A 17028-nucleotide genomic window follows, 5' to 3' on the forward strand; every position below is an offset into this window, starting at 1 on the left:
CAAACTTCAAATAACATTTTTTTCTTATTTCCACTCGTAGGATATGCTACCCAAGTTTGTCCATTAAAACCCGGGACACCCTGTATATATACACGTAATTTGGCAACGTGTTACTGTACTTTGATCAGCGGATCTATTATCTGGACTTTTGGCATCTCTTGTTTGTTGTTTCGTGTTTTTCAAGTGTACGATGTCCGCTTTTTTTAATTACAGCGACGCTCGATAAAATAAGTCAAGTGAACGTTGTAGAACAAGTTTGCCAGTCATTCACGCACTGACCGGTATCTGGCACACAAGAACTTTCGTGATTGTACACAGTATTTTCGCTATTTAGTACAGTGTAAATAGAGAACGACGAAAATGTTTCCACGATCGGTAAGTAATCCACTTCAAAACAAAAAGGAACGCAAATTAGTAGAAAAAATGAATAAATAGAAGCAATAATGTAATTTTCACCACTGTGCGCAAAAACCTTTTACAATAAAAGATTACGAACATGATTAGATATTAGCCAGTTCGTTTAGTCGTGAATCAAGGGAACATCTGTCTTACAGGTGCTAAAAGGTGTAACATACCAAAAGTTTATGCGAGCATTCTCGTCAAGCTCGGAACATGCTACAGGCTATAATTTTGGTTAGTGTAAAACATATTTACATAGAATTATATTGAATTAATTCTAATGAATTATTATATCCACTTACAAATATATTTTATATATTCTATTTCTACATTAGAAGTGACAGATACTCAAAGGGAGATGCAAGAATTAGCACGCAAGTTTACAAAAGAAGAAATTATTCCAGTAGCTGCTGAACATGATAGGACTGGAAAATATCCTTGGGAAATTATTAAAAAAGCATGGAGCGTAGGGCTTCTGAATAAAGAAATTCCTGAATACTTAGGTATGATTACAAATTCATTAACTTCTCCAAAATTGTGGTCAAAACACATAAAAATCATTGATTTATGAAATTTTACAGGAGGAATGGAACTTGGCTGCTTTGGGTCGTGTTTAGTTGCAGAAGAATTTGCTTATGGTTGTACAGGAATATCAACAGCATTAGAAGGAACAGGATTGGGTGTAAGACTTCTTACATAATGATAATTGCCCTAAATTTGTAAAACACACACATTATATATTCTATATGTTTTAGCAAGTTCCAGTAATCGTAGCTGGTACGAAAGAGCAACACAAAAAGTATCTGGGAAGACTTATCGAAGAACCGCTTGTAGCTGTAAGATGATTGAATATGAACTTAAGTGTGTACATATATGTATAAGAGAGACACAATTCTTTACAAATTTACAGGCCTACTGTGTTACCGAACCTGGTGCTGGATCAGATGTAGCAGGTATTAAACTGAAGTCTGAAAAGAAGGGAAACGAATGGATCCTCAATGGTACCAAGATGTGGATTACAAACGGCGGTGTTGCCAACTGGTAAATCAGTTTATTGCAAAGTACAATATAAATCGTATATGATGTGTATATCTACATATTCAGTGGCGGGTTTAACGGTAAGCGGACTAAGCGGCCGCGTGAGACCCCGGGGTACCATAGGGCCCCGAATGCCATAGGGCCTCAGATATCATAGGGCCACGAATATCATAGGGCCCCGAATACTATAAGGCCCTAAATACCATAGGGCCCCGAATTTCGCAGCTTTCATTTTTTTACAAGTTTATTAGAGTTTCCTTGCAACTTTTATTTCTAACTTGAGTTCGAGGGCCCCCAAATTTTTACCGCTTCGGGCCTCAACTTGATTCGAGCCGCCACTGTCTATATTGTATGTAAAATAGAAAAGTATGTATGTATGATCCCATCGATCTGATTCGCACGTGTTGTCCATCTGTCGGGGTTGAGGTTGTCGGAGCGCAGTGGTTGTAAATAATAATCGGCCGGTTCAGAGCTGATCCGTGCGCATTTTCGTCTGCTATAACAACCTTTTCAGGTATACTGCCAGTGGTCGGGCGCAACCCACCCTAGTAATGTATATTTATTGTTTCAGGTATTTTGTATTGACCAGATCAGATCCTGACCCAAAAACGCCACCTAATAAAGCTTTTACAGCTTTCATTGTGGAGCGTGAAAGCGAAGGTTTAACGCCCGGTCGCAAGGTAAATTTGTTCATTATCTAAGAGTTATTCTTTTAATAATGATAGCATCTCTTATTGCGAGATAATTTTGTTTTGATATTTGAAGGAAATGAACATGGGTCAAAGAGCTTCCGATACACGAATGATAACTTTCGAGGACGTCCGTGTTCCGAATGAAAATGTTTTGGGCAAACCAGGCGAAGGTTTTAAAATTGCTATGCAAACCTTTGACAAGACTAGACCTGCGGTATAGTAATAAAAATGATGATTTTTTAAAAATAATACGCTACACTAAAGTGTTTAAGTATAGTTTTTCTATTGTACGTTATTATTTGTTATAGGTAGCAGCTGCGTCTGTCGGTTTGGCTCAAAGAGCGCTAGACGAGGCCACGAAATATTCATTGGAACGCAAAACCTTCAATAAACCAATAGCAGAACATCAAGCAGTGGCATTTATGCTAGCAGATATGATGATCGGGGTTGAAACGGCTAGGCTTGCCTGGATGAAAGCTGCTTGGGCAGCTGATAGCAAAACTCCAAACGCAACGCTGTTAGCTAGCATTGCAAAATGTTATGGTGGCGATGTAGCCAATAAATGTGCGACGGACGCCGTTCAAGTATGTAATCAAGTGCAACAAAATATATTCATGTTTATTACTTTAATTAAAATGAACTATTTTACAGATTTTCGGTGGTGCCGGTTTTAATAGCGAATACCCGGTCGAAAAATTGATGCGAGATGCAAAAATTTATCAAATCTACGAGGGTACGGCGCAAATTCAAAGACTGATTATTTCGCGTTCTCTCTTAGCCCAGGCAAAACAACAGGCTGGTTAACCGATCGAATTACAAGAAAAATGTTTAAATTTATTTTTGAAAGAATTTTGTAATTCAAGAAATGTATACATAACAGAGTCATGAGGAAGTTATAACGACTTGAAAAACGTTAATCATTGTGAAAGTATTCTATCATTGTTATGAGATATACATATATTTATCTACATATATATTTTTATACAAACTTATATATTTTCTATTAAGAGTATAAATGTTTTATAGCACTTAATATAGTCTCATCAATGTATGATGAGTTTTTTTTACCGTTTAATAAAGTTTCACCGAAATATTATTGTATGATTGATATAGTTGTTCGATGTTTCATATTTCGCGGTTTTAGATGCCAGGTAGCGCTGCAAACGTTGTCCGAAAGCGTTAGTCAAGTGTATTGTACAATGAAAAGGGATTACATCGCATTATGTCCGTCAGGCCATAGTTTTTACATGGTTATATTTGGTGAAGTCGTGCGTGACGAGTTATGCAACATTCGGTGTAAAAGCGCCCCATAATAGGACGTCCAGATATTGTGACACCTGACCTACTTAGACAGTATCGTCGTATTTAAGACAGTGGTAAATTGACAACGTTTATAACGCGAAAAACGCATTTGACAGCCTTTCAATTTGCAGATTCTAAATGCTTGCAAACACAAGAGAGCAGAGCAATCCTTCGGAAATTGCGTCTTTCCGTAATACGTTATTGGAAGACAGTGCCGTGTCTAGTAGACCCTGGTACCCATATAAAGCTATGGTCGATACGTTCCTTCTCTCGAATTACTTTCCCTTTTTCTCTTACACGATATCAAATAATTAAGATCGAACGATCACGATGCTCTTCGAGTGCTCGAGACTCTGTATTTAAAACGATCAAATACATCTGAGAACTTTTCCTTGATAAGTGGCATTTACGATAGTCGTTCAGCATTTTCCCTTTCGATATCCACTGCCGTGCCTGCAACTCCTAAAACGGGTGCAAACTACATCTTATAGAATTTATTATACACATTGGACGTATTTGAACCATCACGAAGAGAAGACCTGTGGATTACACATTATATTTATAATAAATCAAGATTTTATCTATATATATTTGAACAGTTTCGCATGATACACGTGCAAGTAAGGGGGTATGTACTATTTTTACCGAAAGTTATGATCACGCGTGGAGGGGCGTTTAACTAACACATCTACAAGAAGCTAAGAGAAAATGATATTTTTACATTCACATGAATTCGCACTTGTAAATATTGAAAGTGTAAGGACCAACGGGAGAACAGTCGCGCAATAAAAATAAATTACAAAAATCTTAGAGCTTTCGTATCGTAGGTCCAGCTCGAATTTTTCGAAACGCGGCGCACACAGTATATGTATTTAGAGAGATAACACAAGAACACGCAATACGGTCGGAGAACTTGTTAGATTGCACGAACATCGAGCACAAGACACAAGGCCATGGAATCGGCAGCCGCGTAGATGTAGCGGAACGATGGCATCGATCGAAAGTCGATCACCGAGAAAAGTGATTTCGGGCTGTGTCAGTGATACAGATACAGATACAGATACAGAAGACGATCCGCGCGGGTCCTTCCGGCGAGTGTACGGTCCTGGAACTCGTGCTGTCAGAGCGCAACGGTGCGCCGGACGCTCGCTTGACTAAGGGAGTGCCCGTCCCGATGCAAAGTGTAAGTGAAGTGGCCTACAGACCTACATTTGTCTAACGTTCGATTTTTTTCGGGCCGCCGGACAGGAGGTTAATAATCCGCGCGGGGTTCATTTTTCCGCGGGCGTGTGTGATGTCGCTGTTGTGTGATATACCGATGTTTGGTTGAAAGAGACGGTGTAGTTTCGGTACGCTCAGACACGGCGCTGGCCGGCGCGGGGAGCGTAGTAGTAAAAAGAGAGGAGGACAGCAAGAGCTTGCGCACACGAGGAGAGAAGGAAAGAGAGAGAGAGATACGCGACAGAGAGCGGGACGGAGAGGGAGCGACCGCGGGATAGAGGGAGAGGGAGAGGGAACGAGAGAGAGAGAAAGAGAAAGAGAAAGAAGGAACACACAAGACCGACCGAGCGCGCGCTTCTCTCGGCTAGACAGAGAGAAAGGAAACGAGACAGACAGATAGATAGACGGGGGTGAGAAAGAGACCGAGGACACACACGTAAGAGAGTGTAGGTGTTCCTCGAGAGAAGTGCGTGCGCTCGGGAACGACGTGCAGGAGGAGGGACCCCCGTCTGTCTGTCTGCTGGAATGCACGAGGGCCGAATGGCTACAGGGACAGGGGAAGGTGGGGGCCACACGGCCCTCGAGAACACGACCGCGACGGCCCTTACGGAATCATCGTCATCTTCCTCCTCCTCGGTACCGACGATCCTGACTGAAAACACGACCGCGGCCAATCTGCCTCTGACGGGACCTCAGCAGCCGGGTCTTCACCAGGTACAGCAGCAGCAGCAGCAGCAGCAGCAGCAGCAACAGGCGCAACAACAGCAGCAGCAATCGCACTCGCGGCCACGGTCCAGCCTGGTCACCGATCTGACTCCAGCGAATGATGCTGCAGGTAACCTCAACAACTCATTTCTATGCCCTGCAGTTCTTTGTTGCCGTAGCGTACCGCTTGCCAAACTCCTTTCTTCTGCTTCGCTCTGTCTGCTTCACTCTCACTCTTCGCCTCGCCGTTTTCTCTTTCTCTTTCTCTTTCTCGCTTTCGCTTTCAACTGTCTCCCTCTCTTTTCGCGTCCGCAATCTTTCGTCCTTTCCTCGCATCCTTCTCTTGCCTGACGTTACACGTTGTCCCACAGCTCTCCCCTTCTCCCTCCCGTCCTCCCGCCCTCCCTCACACTCTCCCTCTTTCACGCTAGCCAGTCATCTCTTTCCTACTCGAACCCGAGCCATAACTGTTTCTCTCTCTCCCTCTCTCTCCCTCTCTCTGTCTCTCCCGATCGTTCGTCGCTCCGACATCGATCCCCCCTCGCTCTTTCGACTCGGTCCACTTCCGAAGTTACAGGTACACGCGGTCTCATATTCTTCCTCATTGCCGCAACGTGTGAGCACGATGTTTTTAAGCGATTCCGCGACTACGTAGTGTCTCCATGACAGCCGTACATCTTCTCTGCTCGCGCGCAACCAGCAACAATGGGACACGTTCCCGGCGGTACACGTTTAACGTCGCACTTTGTATCCACGAGTGTTCGCGATGAAGTTTTCAGCAATGAATTTCCGTTGGCGATACTCTGCTAGCAGGCGGCACTTGGAGTCGGTGAAACCTGTGTCTCATGCTGAAGTCTTTCGTCGACGAGCGTATGTACCTTATGTAGAAGCTAACCTCAAAAACCGATGACGGAAATGCCGAGTACGCGTGCAGATCATAGCGCGCGTACAGTTCGGCGGAGTACATATGTAAATATGTATCATGAAATTTATTGCAGCGATGGTTAGGAAGAAGATATGTATAAAGAATATTACATATTGGCAATGTGATCTATCGATCGCAGGCTTTAACGGCAAATATAAACGTACCAATAATAAGCTTATTTCTGTAGGAATTTTTTGCAAAGTGGCTGTCGGTCGTCACGGAGGCTGAGAATACGAAATGCGTTACGTTGTAGAGAAAAACCCATTCGTTCGACGACGATTGAATGGAATCGCCTGCGAAGCGTGGCGCGGCCATTCAAATATTCGCGGCTTTGGCGGCCCGCGCCATGCGGTATGCGCAACAGGCGTTTCGGCGCAAATTCCAAAGCGAAGAGGCGAACGGGCTCGCAGCCTCAGATTTAGAACAGATAGCCTTCGAGCGTTTCTTTATGAGCGTTGCACCGAGACCCTTCGTGGACAAAATAGCGATTCGATGACAACGAGCCACGGTTGTTTTTATTTACGTCGTCGACGCCTCTAACCTCTTCGTCCCTCCGGCGTCGTCGTCCCCTCCCCCCCAATCCCGTTCTGCATTATCATGCATCGAAAGATCGCGAAACGAGTTTTTCTAAAACAATGCCCGGTTATTGCCTTTTTCACGAGCTCTTTCCACACCGTGCCTCCGGCCGTGGTTGTTTTTATTTCGTTTGGTTTCTAACGTTCGCCCGGTCGAACGAACGTTTCACCTCGTAAAAAATACCCGTCGACCCGGTAACTTGCCCCCTCCATCCCCTGGCCCGTTGGAACACGAATCCGTGTCAAAGTGCTCCGCCGGACAAGAATATCTAATTACTCGGTAAACAAGTAGCTTTCGCCTCCCGAGACCAGCTGTCTGCTTCGCAAACGACTTAGCGCGTCCCTGGTGCGGCGCGGCGCGGCTGTTCCGTATCGTTTGTTGCGAGGCTGAAGAGCACTGGGACCTGGATCTATGTACCGATCTATGATAGTTGCTTGAAATTATTCCTGTCTGCTGGTACGATATACATCTCTCCAGATCTATGATGTTCCGGGGCAGTGGAAATAATTTTTAATACGAGAGAAGTTTAATCTGGGCCAATAGTGACCTGGTTTTTTCAGACAGAGTGGACGATTGAATAATCTATTGCAGCCCCCCCCCCTTACTTATGAATTACTCAAATTATTCACCGGGAATAGGTGGATGATGCTTTGAAAATTATAAAATAGTAAATGATTAAGAAGACGGATTAACTTACACGTCGAAAAGTCTACGGTTCTGCGTTTGACGATATTTCTGATAATTCATTATGCATATAATTTCATTCAGTTGGTAGACGCGCTTGTAACGCGCGTGTTTTCTTCGGAAATAGTTTTGTTTCTCCTTTGCTGTCGGTCTCGTGCCAGTTAGGAGAGGATCTGAACAGAGGAGCAACGTGTTGAAACAAAATAAAAATTTTTGGAGCAAACGAGCTCTGGTGACGAGACCTGTCGTCACCGACTACATATTACGTTCTATTTTAGTCGGTACGTACATGGAAATTCAGTCAATCAGATGATGCCTGGTGTCATTACTATATGTATAACACTCAATTTATTGCGTTCAGATTGTCTTTGTAATTGGAGAACTTTGTGGATGAACATGTTGAGTAAGGATTTAGGGAATTTGAGAAAATCAGCTTTAAATTGATTGACGATGAAAATGTTACCGAACATGTTCGTCTACTTGCATCATAAATTAAAACGTTGATTTCGTCGACGCATTTTAACCATGTTACAATACAGGTACATACATTATAATTAAGAGGTTTTACATTGAAAAGCGAATACATACCTCCCGTAATCACCTCTGAATGTTTTCCGGGAAGGAATAAAATGATTTTAAAAGTCGGTTGTCGTAAAGAACACCAAGGATGCACTAAAATGCGTGCACTGTTAGAGACGATTAAGTTCCGACTGACCGGTCACAGTGCACAGTAACGTAAGCTGACAGATAATTGCATTGATATTCCCTACCCATCTCACATTGTCACAGTTTTCTCACTGTTTTTACCTGGAACTGGAACGAGTTTAACGATATTGTTTGTCGGCTATAGGGTCTAAAACAAGTAGCAATTTTTGATTTTTTAACAATTGGAAAGACCGTTTTGAACGTAATGGTAAAGGCAATCATTTAGCTATACCGAGGGACTGTAATTTCTAGTAAATTAATTAATCGTGCAGGGAAAATCTGCGAATGAAGAAAAATTGAATTATTCAATAGACGAGGATTTTACTGTTGTCTTGGCAACGTTTGCTCCCGTAGATGCTATCGACTTGTTAATATTGATTCGCGGAGATTAGCCGCGAAGAATGGGAGATTGTACGAGCATCCGGAGACAACTGATCTATTATATTATTCAAAGGATACTCACGAGCAGATGAGCGTGTCTCAGCGAGCCAGCCAGCCAGCGGTTTGCGGTTTAATTTCCTTAACCGTGACGTGGCAATCGATTCGGGCGGAAGGTGGGTCAAAAAGGAACCCTCGTGCGAGAGCTTCAATTTCTGGCCCTACCCCCATCTCGTTCCACCCGCGATAAAGATGTCAAGTATGAATATTCATGGCTCTCGCCAGCATTAACCATGGATAATTAGCTGCGGCTTGGCATTGCGCGATTACGCGGGCTCGTTACAAGATAGCGCTCCTCCGCTCCGGCGAGACTCAAGGGCGGTTCACACTCCATTTTCTCCGATCCGCGATTAGGTAGCGACGTTAATACACTTTTTCGTTTCCTCTCGCTCCTCCGCGCTGATAATTAGCCACTCCTCCACGAGCCCGTTCGCTCGCAGCTGCCGTTAAATCCGCTCGAGCGTGGCGATTCGTACGCAACACGCTCGAGCTCTGACCAAGCGGACCCGCGCTCAAAAGAATGGAAAGAATAGCAGAGACACTTTAAACCCCCCCGTGTTGAGATTCTTCGAGCGATACAATAGCGACGGGGACACGATGCTTTCGAGTCTTCGTTGGTTTCGTGGCCGAGCGACCAGTCTCTTGCACCCTTCAACCTCTTTGCGATCCAACCCTATCTTTTACTTCAGACCTTGCTGCAAATTGATACGCGTCAATCGTATTCTGATAGTTAGCTCTATCGACCGATTTAGGACAGTTAACTACCTGCACCACGATTTATTTTTCTTCGTCCATCATAATTTCTCAGAAGAAGAATTAATCGAGAAATATGTCTCATTCAATTCAGACGCGTACAATATATTTTCAATATGTACTTTACCGTCAACGAGCCACTTCACGCTCGAAGCTTTATCCAATTTTCGAAATTTCTCCATTTAAGGAAGAAGTTAAAACACGCGGCGTCGTTCTGTTTATACAGGGAGAAATTGTCTGGCCTCGAAATGAGTTTCGTTTCCCCATCGATAGCCGTACAGTGCTGGGTAAAAATATTATCTCGAACTCCAAACGAAGTGATTGTATTTTTTGCAATAAGTTTTCAAAGTACCTGATTGTAATTCAAAGAGTAGCTTGAAACATCATTTTTCGTTCGGAGACAGTACACTGTATGGCCAAAAAATCCTTATCGTGTCTTTTAAAAGGGCTAGTTTTTACGATGTGGCAAGTTCCGAAGTAAGAGCAAAGAGTTAAAGGAAACGCAGAAAAATGGATTTTTCGAAAGCGAAAAGCCAGAATACCCCCTCGAATGAGTGTGTTCGAGTCGTTGGTAGATCCGAGAAAAGTCTGCGAGCGTGAAATCTGACATGCTTTGCTCTTATTTGGGCCAAGCTGGAGTTATTCGAAGTATTCGTTCTCTAAATTTTCTTCGGGCTCGGCTCTCTCGTCCGCCCGGATGAAAGTAAAAGTACACACGGCTGCGAGCGTGTGCGGACTTGTGCGTGGAACGAGGACGCATTTCTAGAGCCTTGTCACGAGGCAGGCCGGGATGCTTTCACCGTGGCCGATGTCTCGGGAGAGCCGCGGTGATGTAACACGCTTGTTTCGCGTCTCCGTAACATAGACCTATTTTTTCCCCATCGTCGCCCAACCTGTTCTCGAACGGCGCCGATTATCGCATCGGGCTTGATAAACTCGGGGGAGGAGGCCGAGTCGAGAGCACGCGACTCGCTCCTACTCGCGCGATCCTGCACAAAGAGGCCGAGAGAAAGACAAACAAAGCGAAAGAGAGGAACGGATCGATGCCCCACACTCCCCTCGATCGCGATCGTTCCGCGGCCGACCGCGAAAAACGCCGCGATTCGAAAAGTTACGCTATCAAATCACCGCAAACGAGTCGGAACGATACTTCCGGCTGATAATTCCGCGCCGTTTCCTATGTTATCTGGCCTCACGGCTAATTTCGCACTATCGTGCGTCGGGTTACAGCTGATTGTGTCATTCCTGAAAATCGGAAGAGGAAGGCGATCGAAATTCTGTTTGATAAACAAGCTTTTCCACACGTTCGCGGACTCGATTATTCCGCGCGACTTCCGCGTGACGTTCCATCGCGTTGAAGCGTTCACCGACGTTACTCGGCCAGCGATTTATTCGATGGAACAGTATAATTAGTTTTCCTATCTTACAATTAGACCATAAGCTTTAACACACCGAATCTGTCACTCGGGTTTATCTCAGCAATAGCCAGCGTAGTTGAAATATTCGATCGTGATCGTTACACATTAAGTCTGGAGACATAATTCCGTGAGCCAAATACATACGGGCAACTTGGCAACCAACGTGCTAGTCACCACGTTGTCGTAGGAAAAATTGAAAATTCGAACTTTATCAGTAGACCGAGCGGCAAGTAATTAGGCACTTTCAAGCCATTGGAGTGATTGAGAAAATCTGGGGCTCAGATACGATTTTATCTCTCCGTGTCGTGTTCAGAAAGATTGTGTACACACCAACCGGAGGAAAGTTGACGAAGTGTTCATCTGCTTCAGGCTTTATTTTGACAAATATTTCATTATTTTAAGAGGTTCTTATCGTTGCCGATTTAGTGGATTGTTGTTCGGAGATGCTTCCACTCTTGAGACCGCAGGTGCACGTCCGTAGTCTGTGCTAAATAATATTCTTGGGTTGACGCAACTTTAAATATTTCTAAAAAAAAAAAAGATATTCATTATTATAATTCATTTATTTATGTATATTAGCTTGACAGTGGGTCACGGAGGTAGCAGATAGCGTCGGGTACACAGGCGGAATAATTCAAAAACACGGCGTTGGAATGCAAGCGGCGCGGCGGCTGGTTCTTCCAGTTCGCAAGATGGAGGATGATCATCCCCCGCGTCAGAATGGTCGTCACGTTCATCGTGTCGGAGTACACTCCGGCATAATTTCTCGCAGTTTATAATGCCAGTATTTCACCGGGGTAGAGCCCCGGGACTGGCCTCGGCCCGGGAAATATTGCGACGTTTACCGTCCAGCGCAATTCACCCTCGCCCGGGAGGGTAAAATATTAGTCGGGTAAAAGCTGGACCGAGACTTTTACTTCTTAGCCGGGGAGTCTGTGAAAGGGGCGGCTTCCCGAGTTAGAAGCTTCCCGCGTCACTCTCGTAAGCGTGCTGGCGCGTGCCCGGCACGAATTCGAGTGCTCGGTCCATCGTGTCGAGTGGACAGAGCAACTCCGTCTCCCTTCGGGGGATGTCGCGCACCCCTCTTCGACAATGGGCGACTCGTCAACATCTACCTGCTGCGCTGAAATGCACTTGTTGCCGACAGGGGATCGGCGAGCAGTTTGCGCACGGTAAATCACGATTATCCGCTCGGACGGGGGCTCGACACGGGCCCTTCCCCGAGAGACCCGACGCACAGGTGCCCGGGAGAGCGAGAGGTCTTCGGGCTCGTACCCCACGGCAAGGTACACAATTGAATGTTAGGCAACTCTGTAAATATTGACTTTCACGAAAGCGTTGTTCCCCACGCTTCGATTCGTTTCCCTCCGGAAACTACTGTCCCCGAAAAGGTATCTCATCTCAATCGCGCACGCCCGACAAAATATGGATCGTAAATCTTTGGAAAGCGGTCTATTCGCTAAAAAGCATCTGCTTAATTCGTTAGAAGATGGCAGAGTTTCTTCGGATTTTTTTGTCGTTTACAATTGGGATGCTTGAACTATCTTCAATCTTCACCTGTAACTGTCCTTCCGATCAAGACGAAAAGTTGCGTCCTGGCGTCACGTTTTTTCTCACGTCAACGTTCATTTCAACAATTTTATTTCATCAAATAAAATTGTTGAGCCACGAATGTAAAAATCGCAGAACGTTTCAAGTTCGTTGAGTTCTGGCGGATGGTCAGCGGCTGACTTTTAAGTGCGCCAGGATGATGCAAGCGATTCTCGCGAACAATCCTCCAATTATTTCGACCAAAGCGTGGTCCCGCGAAAGACATAAAGCGTCAGAAATCGTTTCCAGGAGATTCGCTTTCCTTTTTCCCCATCGGCCGGCGACTCCGGCGGAGAAGTTTGTCCAACAATGGCCACGCGACCCTCCGCTCTTAGGCCACTCTTCCCGAGGTCTCTCTTTCTCTTCATAGTGTTCTTCTCGTCAAAGGTTCGCCTCGCCCGTGACAACTCATTTAAACCGTGCACCTTGTTTATCCGTCGTTCGGCCGAGGGTAGCTGCCATTAAGCCTCTCTGTTTCGTTTGTTCGTATTGTGCAACCGTTGACACTGTTGTCCCAACTCTCACCAGGAACGAGAGAGGCGTCCGTCGCGCGCTTTCCTACAGGAATTTATGGCTGGTCGCACGCGCGCAAGCGTTCTACCTGTTGCCGGCACTAATGGAAAGCGGATGATTACTTCCGGACTATGTACCTACGAAAAATCCGGCGACAAAGCCGCGCGTGCTTGCCAGCAAATCTGGCTATTAGCGATGAGAGTGGTTCAAGTAATTTGGTAATAAATTCTCACAGGACAGTAACTTTTCAATAAACAACCATAATTAGATTTTCTTGAAACGTTAGAGCTTTTTATTTACAGCTGTTTACGTGGGTTTACATATATACAAAATTTGAGAAATACGTTCTATAATGAAAATTGCAGTTTTCCTTTACACCAAAGAATCGAAAAGTTTCCAAGTCCAGTAGATCGTCAAATAGAACACAAAGAATATGAGAATGAAAGGAAAAATGCCAAGTGCCTGGATCCTTACCCATTCTGTTAGGTTCTGAGGAGTATATCGCCGGTCTTGCTAAATGTGCTAATCACCTTTGGTGTTGAAGAACATTAAATAAATAAATTAAAAAGAAAAAAAAAGAATCGAAGAAAGTCTGTACGCTATACTTTCTACTAATGGTAGAACGTCGTCTATTCTCTTACAATTAGTGTTTTTACGGTTTTACCAACGAGAAAGATGAACACATCGGACGAAACGTTGAAAGTTCAACCGGCGAGGAACAGTTTCCAAAGAGACGCGAAGCTGAAGATAGCAAAAGGAAAATTTCAGCCGTTGCCATTTCGCGGGTGTTCAGTAATTCAATTATTATCAGCAAGCACGTGGCATGTTAATTGCAGCGGATTTTCAGCAGGGATCGCGTTCTCGTGTTTGGCCAGGAATCGTTGAAAATTCATCTTCGTGCAGGAGGCCGGGCTGCTCTCTCACCGTTCTCTTCTGCATCGTGGTTACAGTCAGATTTATGATAATTAACGGGTTCGTGGTACACGGTGTTAAAGAGGGAACGTGCAGAACCTGACGGCGGCGCACGAAGCCCGGCGCGGCGGAGCTGTTGAAATCATTTAATTCGCGAGTGATGCGTTCGAATCTCCGAATCAACATTTGTTTCCTTCGAGATTCTATGTATGTAATTAGATATCACGCCCGGTTTATTCGGCACTTCTGACGAGTCTTCGGTCGCTGCTCGAGACAACGCTATCTTCCTCTGTGTATCGAATGCAAATAGTGGAGATTAACGGTTACGTAACCGAACGGTGGAACTTTGGAGCCGGAATGCTTTTCGATTTTATGGCACCAATGAATTAATGCGGTTTTTTTTCCACTGACAAGCTACACGGATTCCATCTAACGTCGTTTGATCTGTCCATTCTGTGATAATTACATTGCACACCCCTGTGCAAAATAAAAATTTTCCGTGTCGATTACTAGAAATACGTAAAAATTTATTTCTTCACTTAATAATTTTAATGTGTCAAAATAATGCAATGCCTGAAATTCTTCTGTATTTAATTCATTCTTTTGTACTGTAATAATGTTTTGTACTGTGTTTTGTACTGTTGTGTTTAATATGATATAGAATGTTTAAAAAAGAGTCACTGCTTAAAAATAATTCGCTGTGGACGCAATTTCATGCGATGTTACCTTCGAAAGGGATGAATTCCGAGAACACGCCAACTTGACACCGACAAGGGGGTACTCGACGAGAAACAGGCTTCTGCGATTAAGAAGCGTCAAATATAATCTGAATTGCTCGGTTTGTTCCATCCGAAATCTTCCCTGATAATCGCGCCTAACGTCTGCGGGATCGAAACTCGATATTACTCAAATACACACACAAAAGCAACATTATCTAAGACCTGGTTCATTCGATCCTCTCAGAAAGCAAACTTATAAACCCCACCAAACAAGAACGCACTTCCAACATACCAAATACTCTTTTCCAAAATTCCCAAAAATATTCAAATCGTTATTACGAAGTCGATATCCGAAAAACGAAAAGAATTTACGAGAATCTAACATCTGAAAAACGAAAAGAAAGAATGCTCGTTCAGCTCGTATTTCAGCAGAACTCGGTGGACAGCTGGAAAAAATATCTTGCAAGCGAAGTGTAATTCACAACAATTTTTTCTTTATGTTTCCAAGCAACGAGAAGGAATAAAAGGGCCGACGTCGTAACAGTAAAAAACGCGGCCGCTCGGTAGCAGCAATTTTTACAGTTGGCGGCGTTTGTTATATTTCCTTTCTTTGGTTTCGTTATTTTTTTCTGGGGTCTACGTGTGTGTGTGTGTGTGTGTGTGTGTGTGTGTGTGTGTGTGTGTGTACCGAATCGGTGACGTCGTGTGTACGTGGCTCGGCCGTTTGTACGTGCACTCCCACGCCACGTTAAGACGATGGGTCGTTTCTCCTCGACGGCGGTCGCTATTGAATCGCTTGACCCACTTTGATAAACTCGCATTGGAATAACTCAATAACACCAAGCCCAGCCAACAACAATAATTATTATTCAACGTTCCCAGCAGGCTGCGGCACCGGTGTAGATACGTTGGCCAATTTATCAGTTAGAACGTTCATCCCTCTGCGTTCACGGCGCCTTTCACCCCCTGTTGCAAGCCTAATGGCGCGACGATGCGACACCGCGATCGCCATTTTCGGCTGCGCTGCCGCGAACCCGATCATTTTCCTGGCTATTCTCTCCCCTGGCAAGTTTCACATATTGGTACTAGTGAGAAATTGGATTGAAAAGGATCAAGAGGGTCTTCTTGTTTCGAAATTTTTCTAAAGTAGTCGAACGACTGTTTTATATTGAGGTTTTGCGTACATCTCTTCTACTACCTGGACTATACAATATAATTTTTTAAAGTCAAAGTACCTGGAATTGTAGGGGCTATAATTCCTTGAACTATCATATATAAATCCTTCTACCAATATTTTTAAACACACGTGCCTTAAAATCGATGTCTTGCCCAGCTTTTTAATATCTTTTATTTCACAATGCAAGATAAAAGCACAGTACAAAGAAATGCAATTTTGGAGTTTCAATCAAATCGTACCAAATTCTTTTTTTCTTTTTGAGTGATAAAGAACCTGTTCCATACAAGATTCACCTAAAGCTACGAAAACATAAAATATCAATTTGACGCAAACAACCAATATCATTCCGTGTCTTCTTAATCGAGTAAACATTCGCGGAGAATACAATATTTCTCAGCTCCCCAAACATGGTGTCGCCGAAGCGATTATGTTTACCAACAAAGAGAGAGAGAGAGAGAGAGGGGGGGGGGAGAGATTTACAATTTTCGTGATCGATGAATGGGTTTAGTTTAAAAGTATAATTTATGTTAAAGTGACCGCTGGTAAAAATATACTGTACTATCCAAGTCTTGAATTCCCGGGGGGTTAGTAATCATTATTTCGTCATTACTGATTTATTGGGAACACATATAATTGCATGCGGCGCGGTTGCGTAATTGCATTGTATTTGCAAATGCAAACGAAACGCGTTTAAACGACTCCCTCTCTCTCTTTTTTCTTTTTCCTGTCTTGTTTCCTCTATTCTTTCCCTCACTTCTGCTTCGTCTCCTTTTCTTTTTCTCCCTCCGTTCCAAGAACGGTAACTGCATCCGGCTACGAAAAGTAGTCCATGTGTGGCTCGTTCGCTGGAACAATGACGTTACTCAAAATTTGCTGTTCTTGCGTTTTTAATACAGAAATAACAATCAATTCTCTAGGCTTTCAAAAAATCGAAAAAATTCTGAAATACGTTTTGAAGCCCTATTTTAATGTATCGTTGGCCCGTTAAACGTTAAAGCGTTAACGGGAAAAAAATAAATATTGGTGAGTGAAATTTCGTTGCGGGCATAAACGACCCGTGTTGCCAACGGATGGTTAAGCTAAATAGGCAAAGAATTAGCAGCGTTTTAATTGGATGGCTGGCGCGTATCTCCCGTATCGCCAAATTGCGTCTCCTAACTTGTGGCGCCCTCGCAACGACGCAACATCTGAAAGCTTGCCGAAAGGCTCGCACATAAGAATCGCAATCCGCCCCCGCGCGGGACGCATGCGCGGCATACTC

At 44.0% G+C, this 17028-nt stretch overlaps 2 protein-coding genes across 2 annotated transcripts in view; both read left to right on the top strand.

Moving 5' to 3' along the window:
* Positions 1–100: 100 nt before the first annotated feature.
* Mcad (Medium-chain acyl-CoA dehydrogenase) lies at positions 101–3228 on the top strand. Its single transcript, XM_076430210.1, has 10 exons — positions 101–375; positions 555–633; positions 735–902; positions 981–1081; positions 1155–1235; positions 1310–1440; positions 2009–2117; positions 2203–2343; positions 2438–2713; positions 2781–3228. Exons 1-10 carry the CDS (start codon positions 361–363, stop codon positions 2931–2933), a joined length of 1254 nt encoding a protein of 417 aa, XP_076286325.1. The 5' UTR covers positions 101–360; the 3' UTR covers positions 2934–3228.
* An 84-nt stretch (positions 3229–3312) lies between these two features.
* LOC143212010 (uncharacterized) overlaps positions 3313–17028 on the top strand; it is a 94566-nt gene continuing 80850 nt past the window's right edge. The window contains exon 1 of the mRNA XM_076430258.1: positions 3313–5487. Within this exon, the coding sequence (XP_076286373.1) occupies positions 5178–5487 (310 nt within the window). The 5' untranslated portion in view covers positions 3313–5177. The remainder of the gene's footprint in view (positions 5488–17028) is intronic.

The sequence above is a fragment of the Lasioglossum baleicum genome, chromosome 9 (assembly GCF_051020765.1).
Source record: "Lasioglossum baleicum chromosome 9, iyLasBale1, whole genome shotgun sequence".
Lineage (NCBI taxonomy): Eukaryota > Metazoa > Arthropoda > Insecta > Hymenoptera > Halictidae > Lasioglossum > Lasioglossum baleicum.

What these genes read in the sequence shown, in the direction of transcription:
- Mcad (XM_076430210.1), top strand. An exon ending in TCGAAGAACCGCTTGTAGCT is followed by an intron (nt 1,236 to 1,309) that starts GTAAGATGATTG and finishes ACAAATTTACAG; the next exon opens with GCCTACTGTGTTACCGAACC. An exon ending in AACGGCGGTGTTGCCAACTG is followed by an intron (nt 1,441 to 2,008) that starts GTAAATCAGTTT and finishes TTATTGTTTCAG; the next exon opens with GTATTTTGTATTGACCAGAT.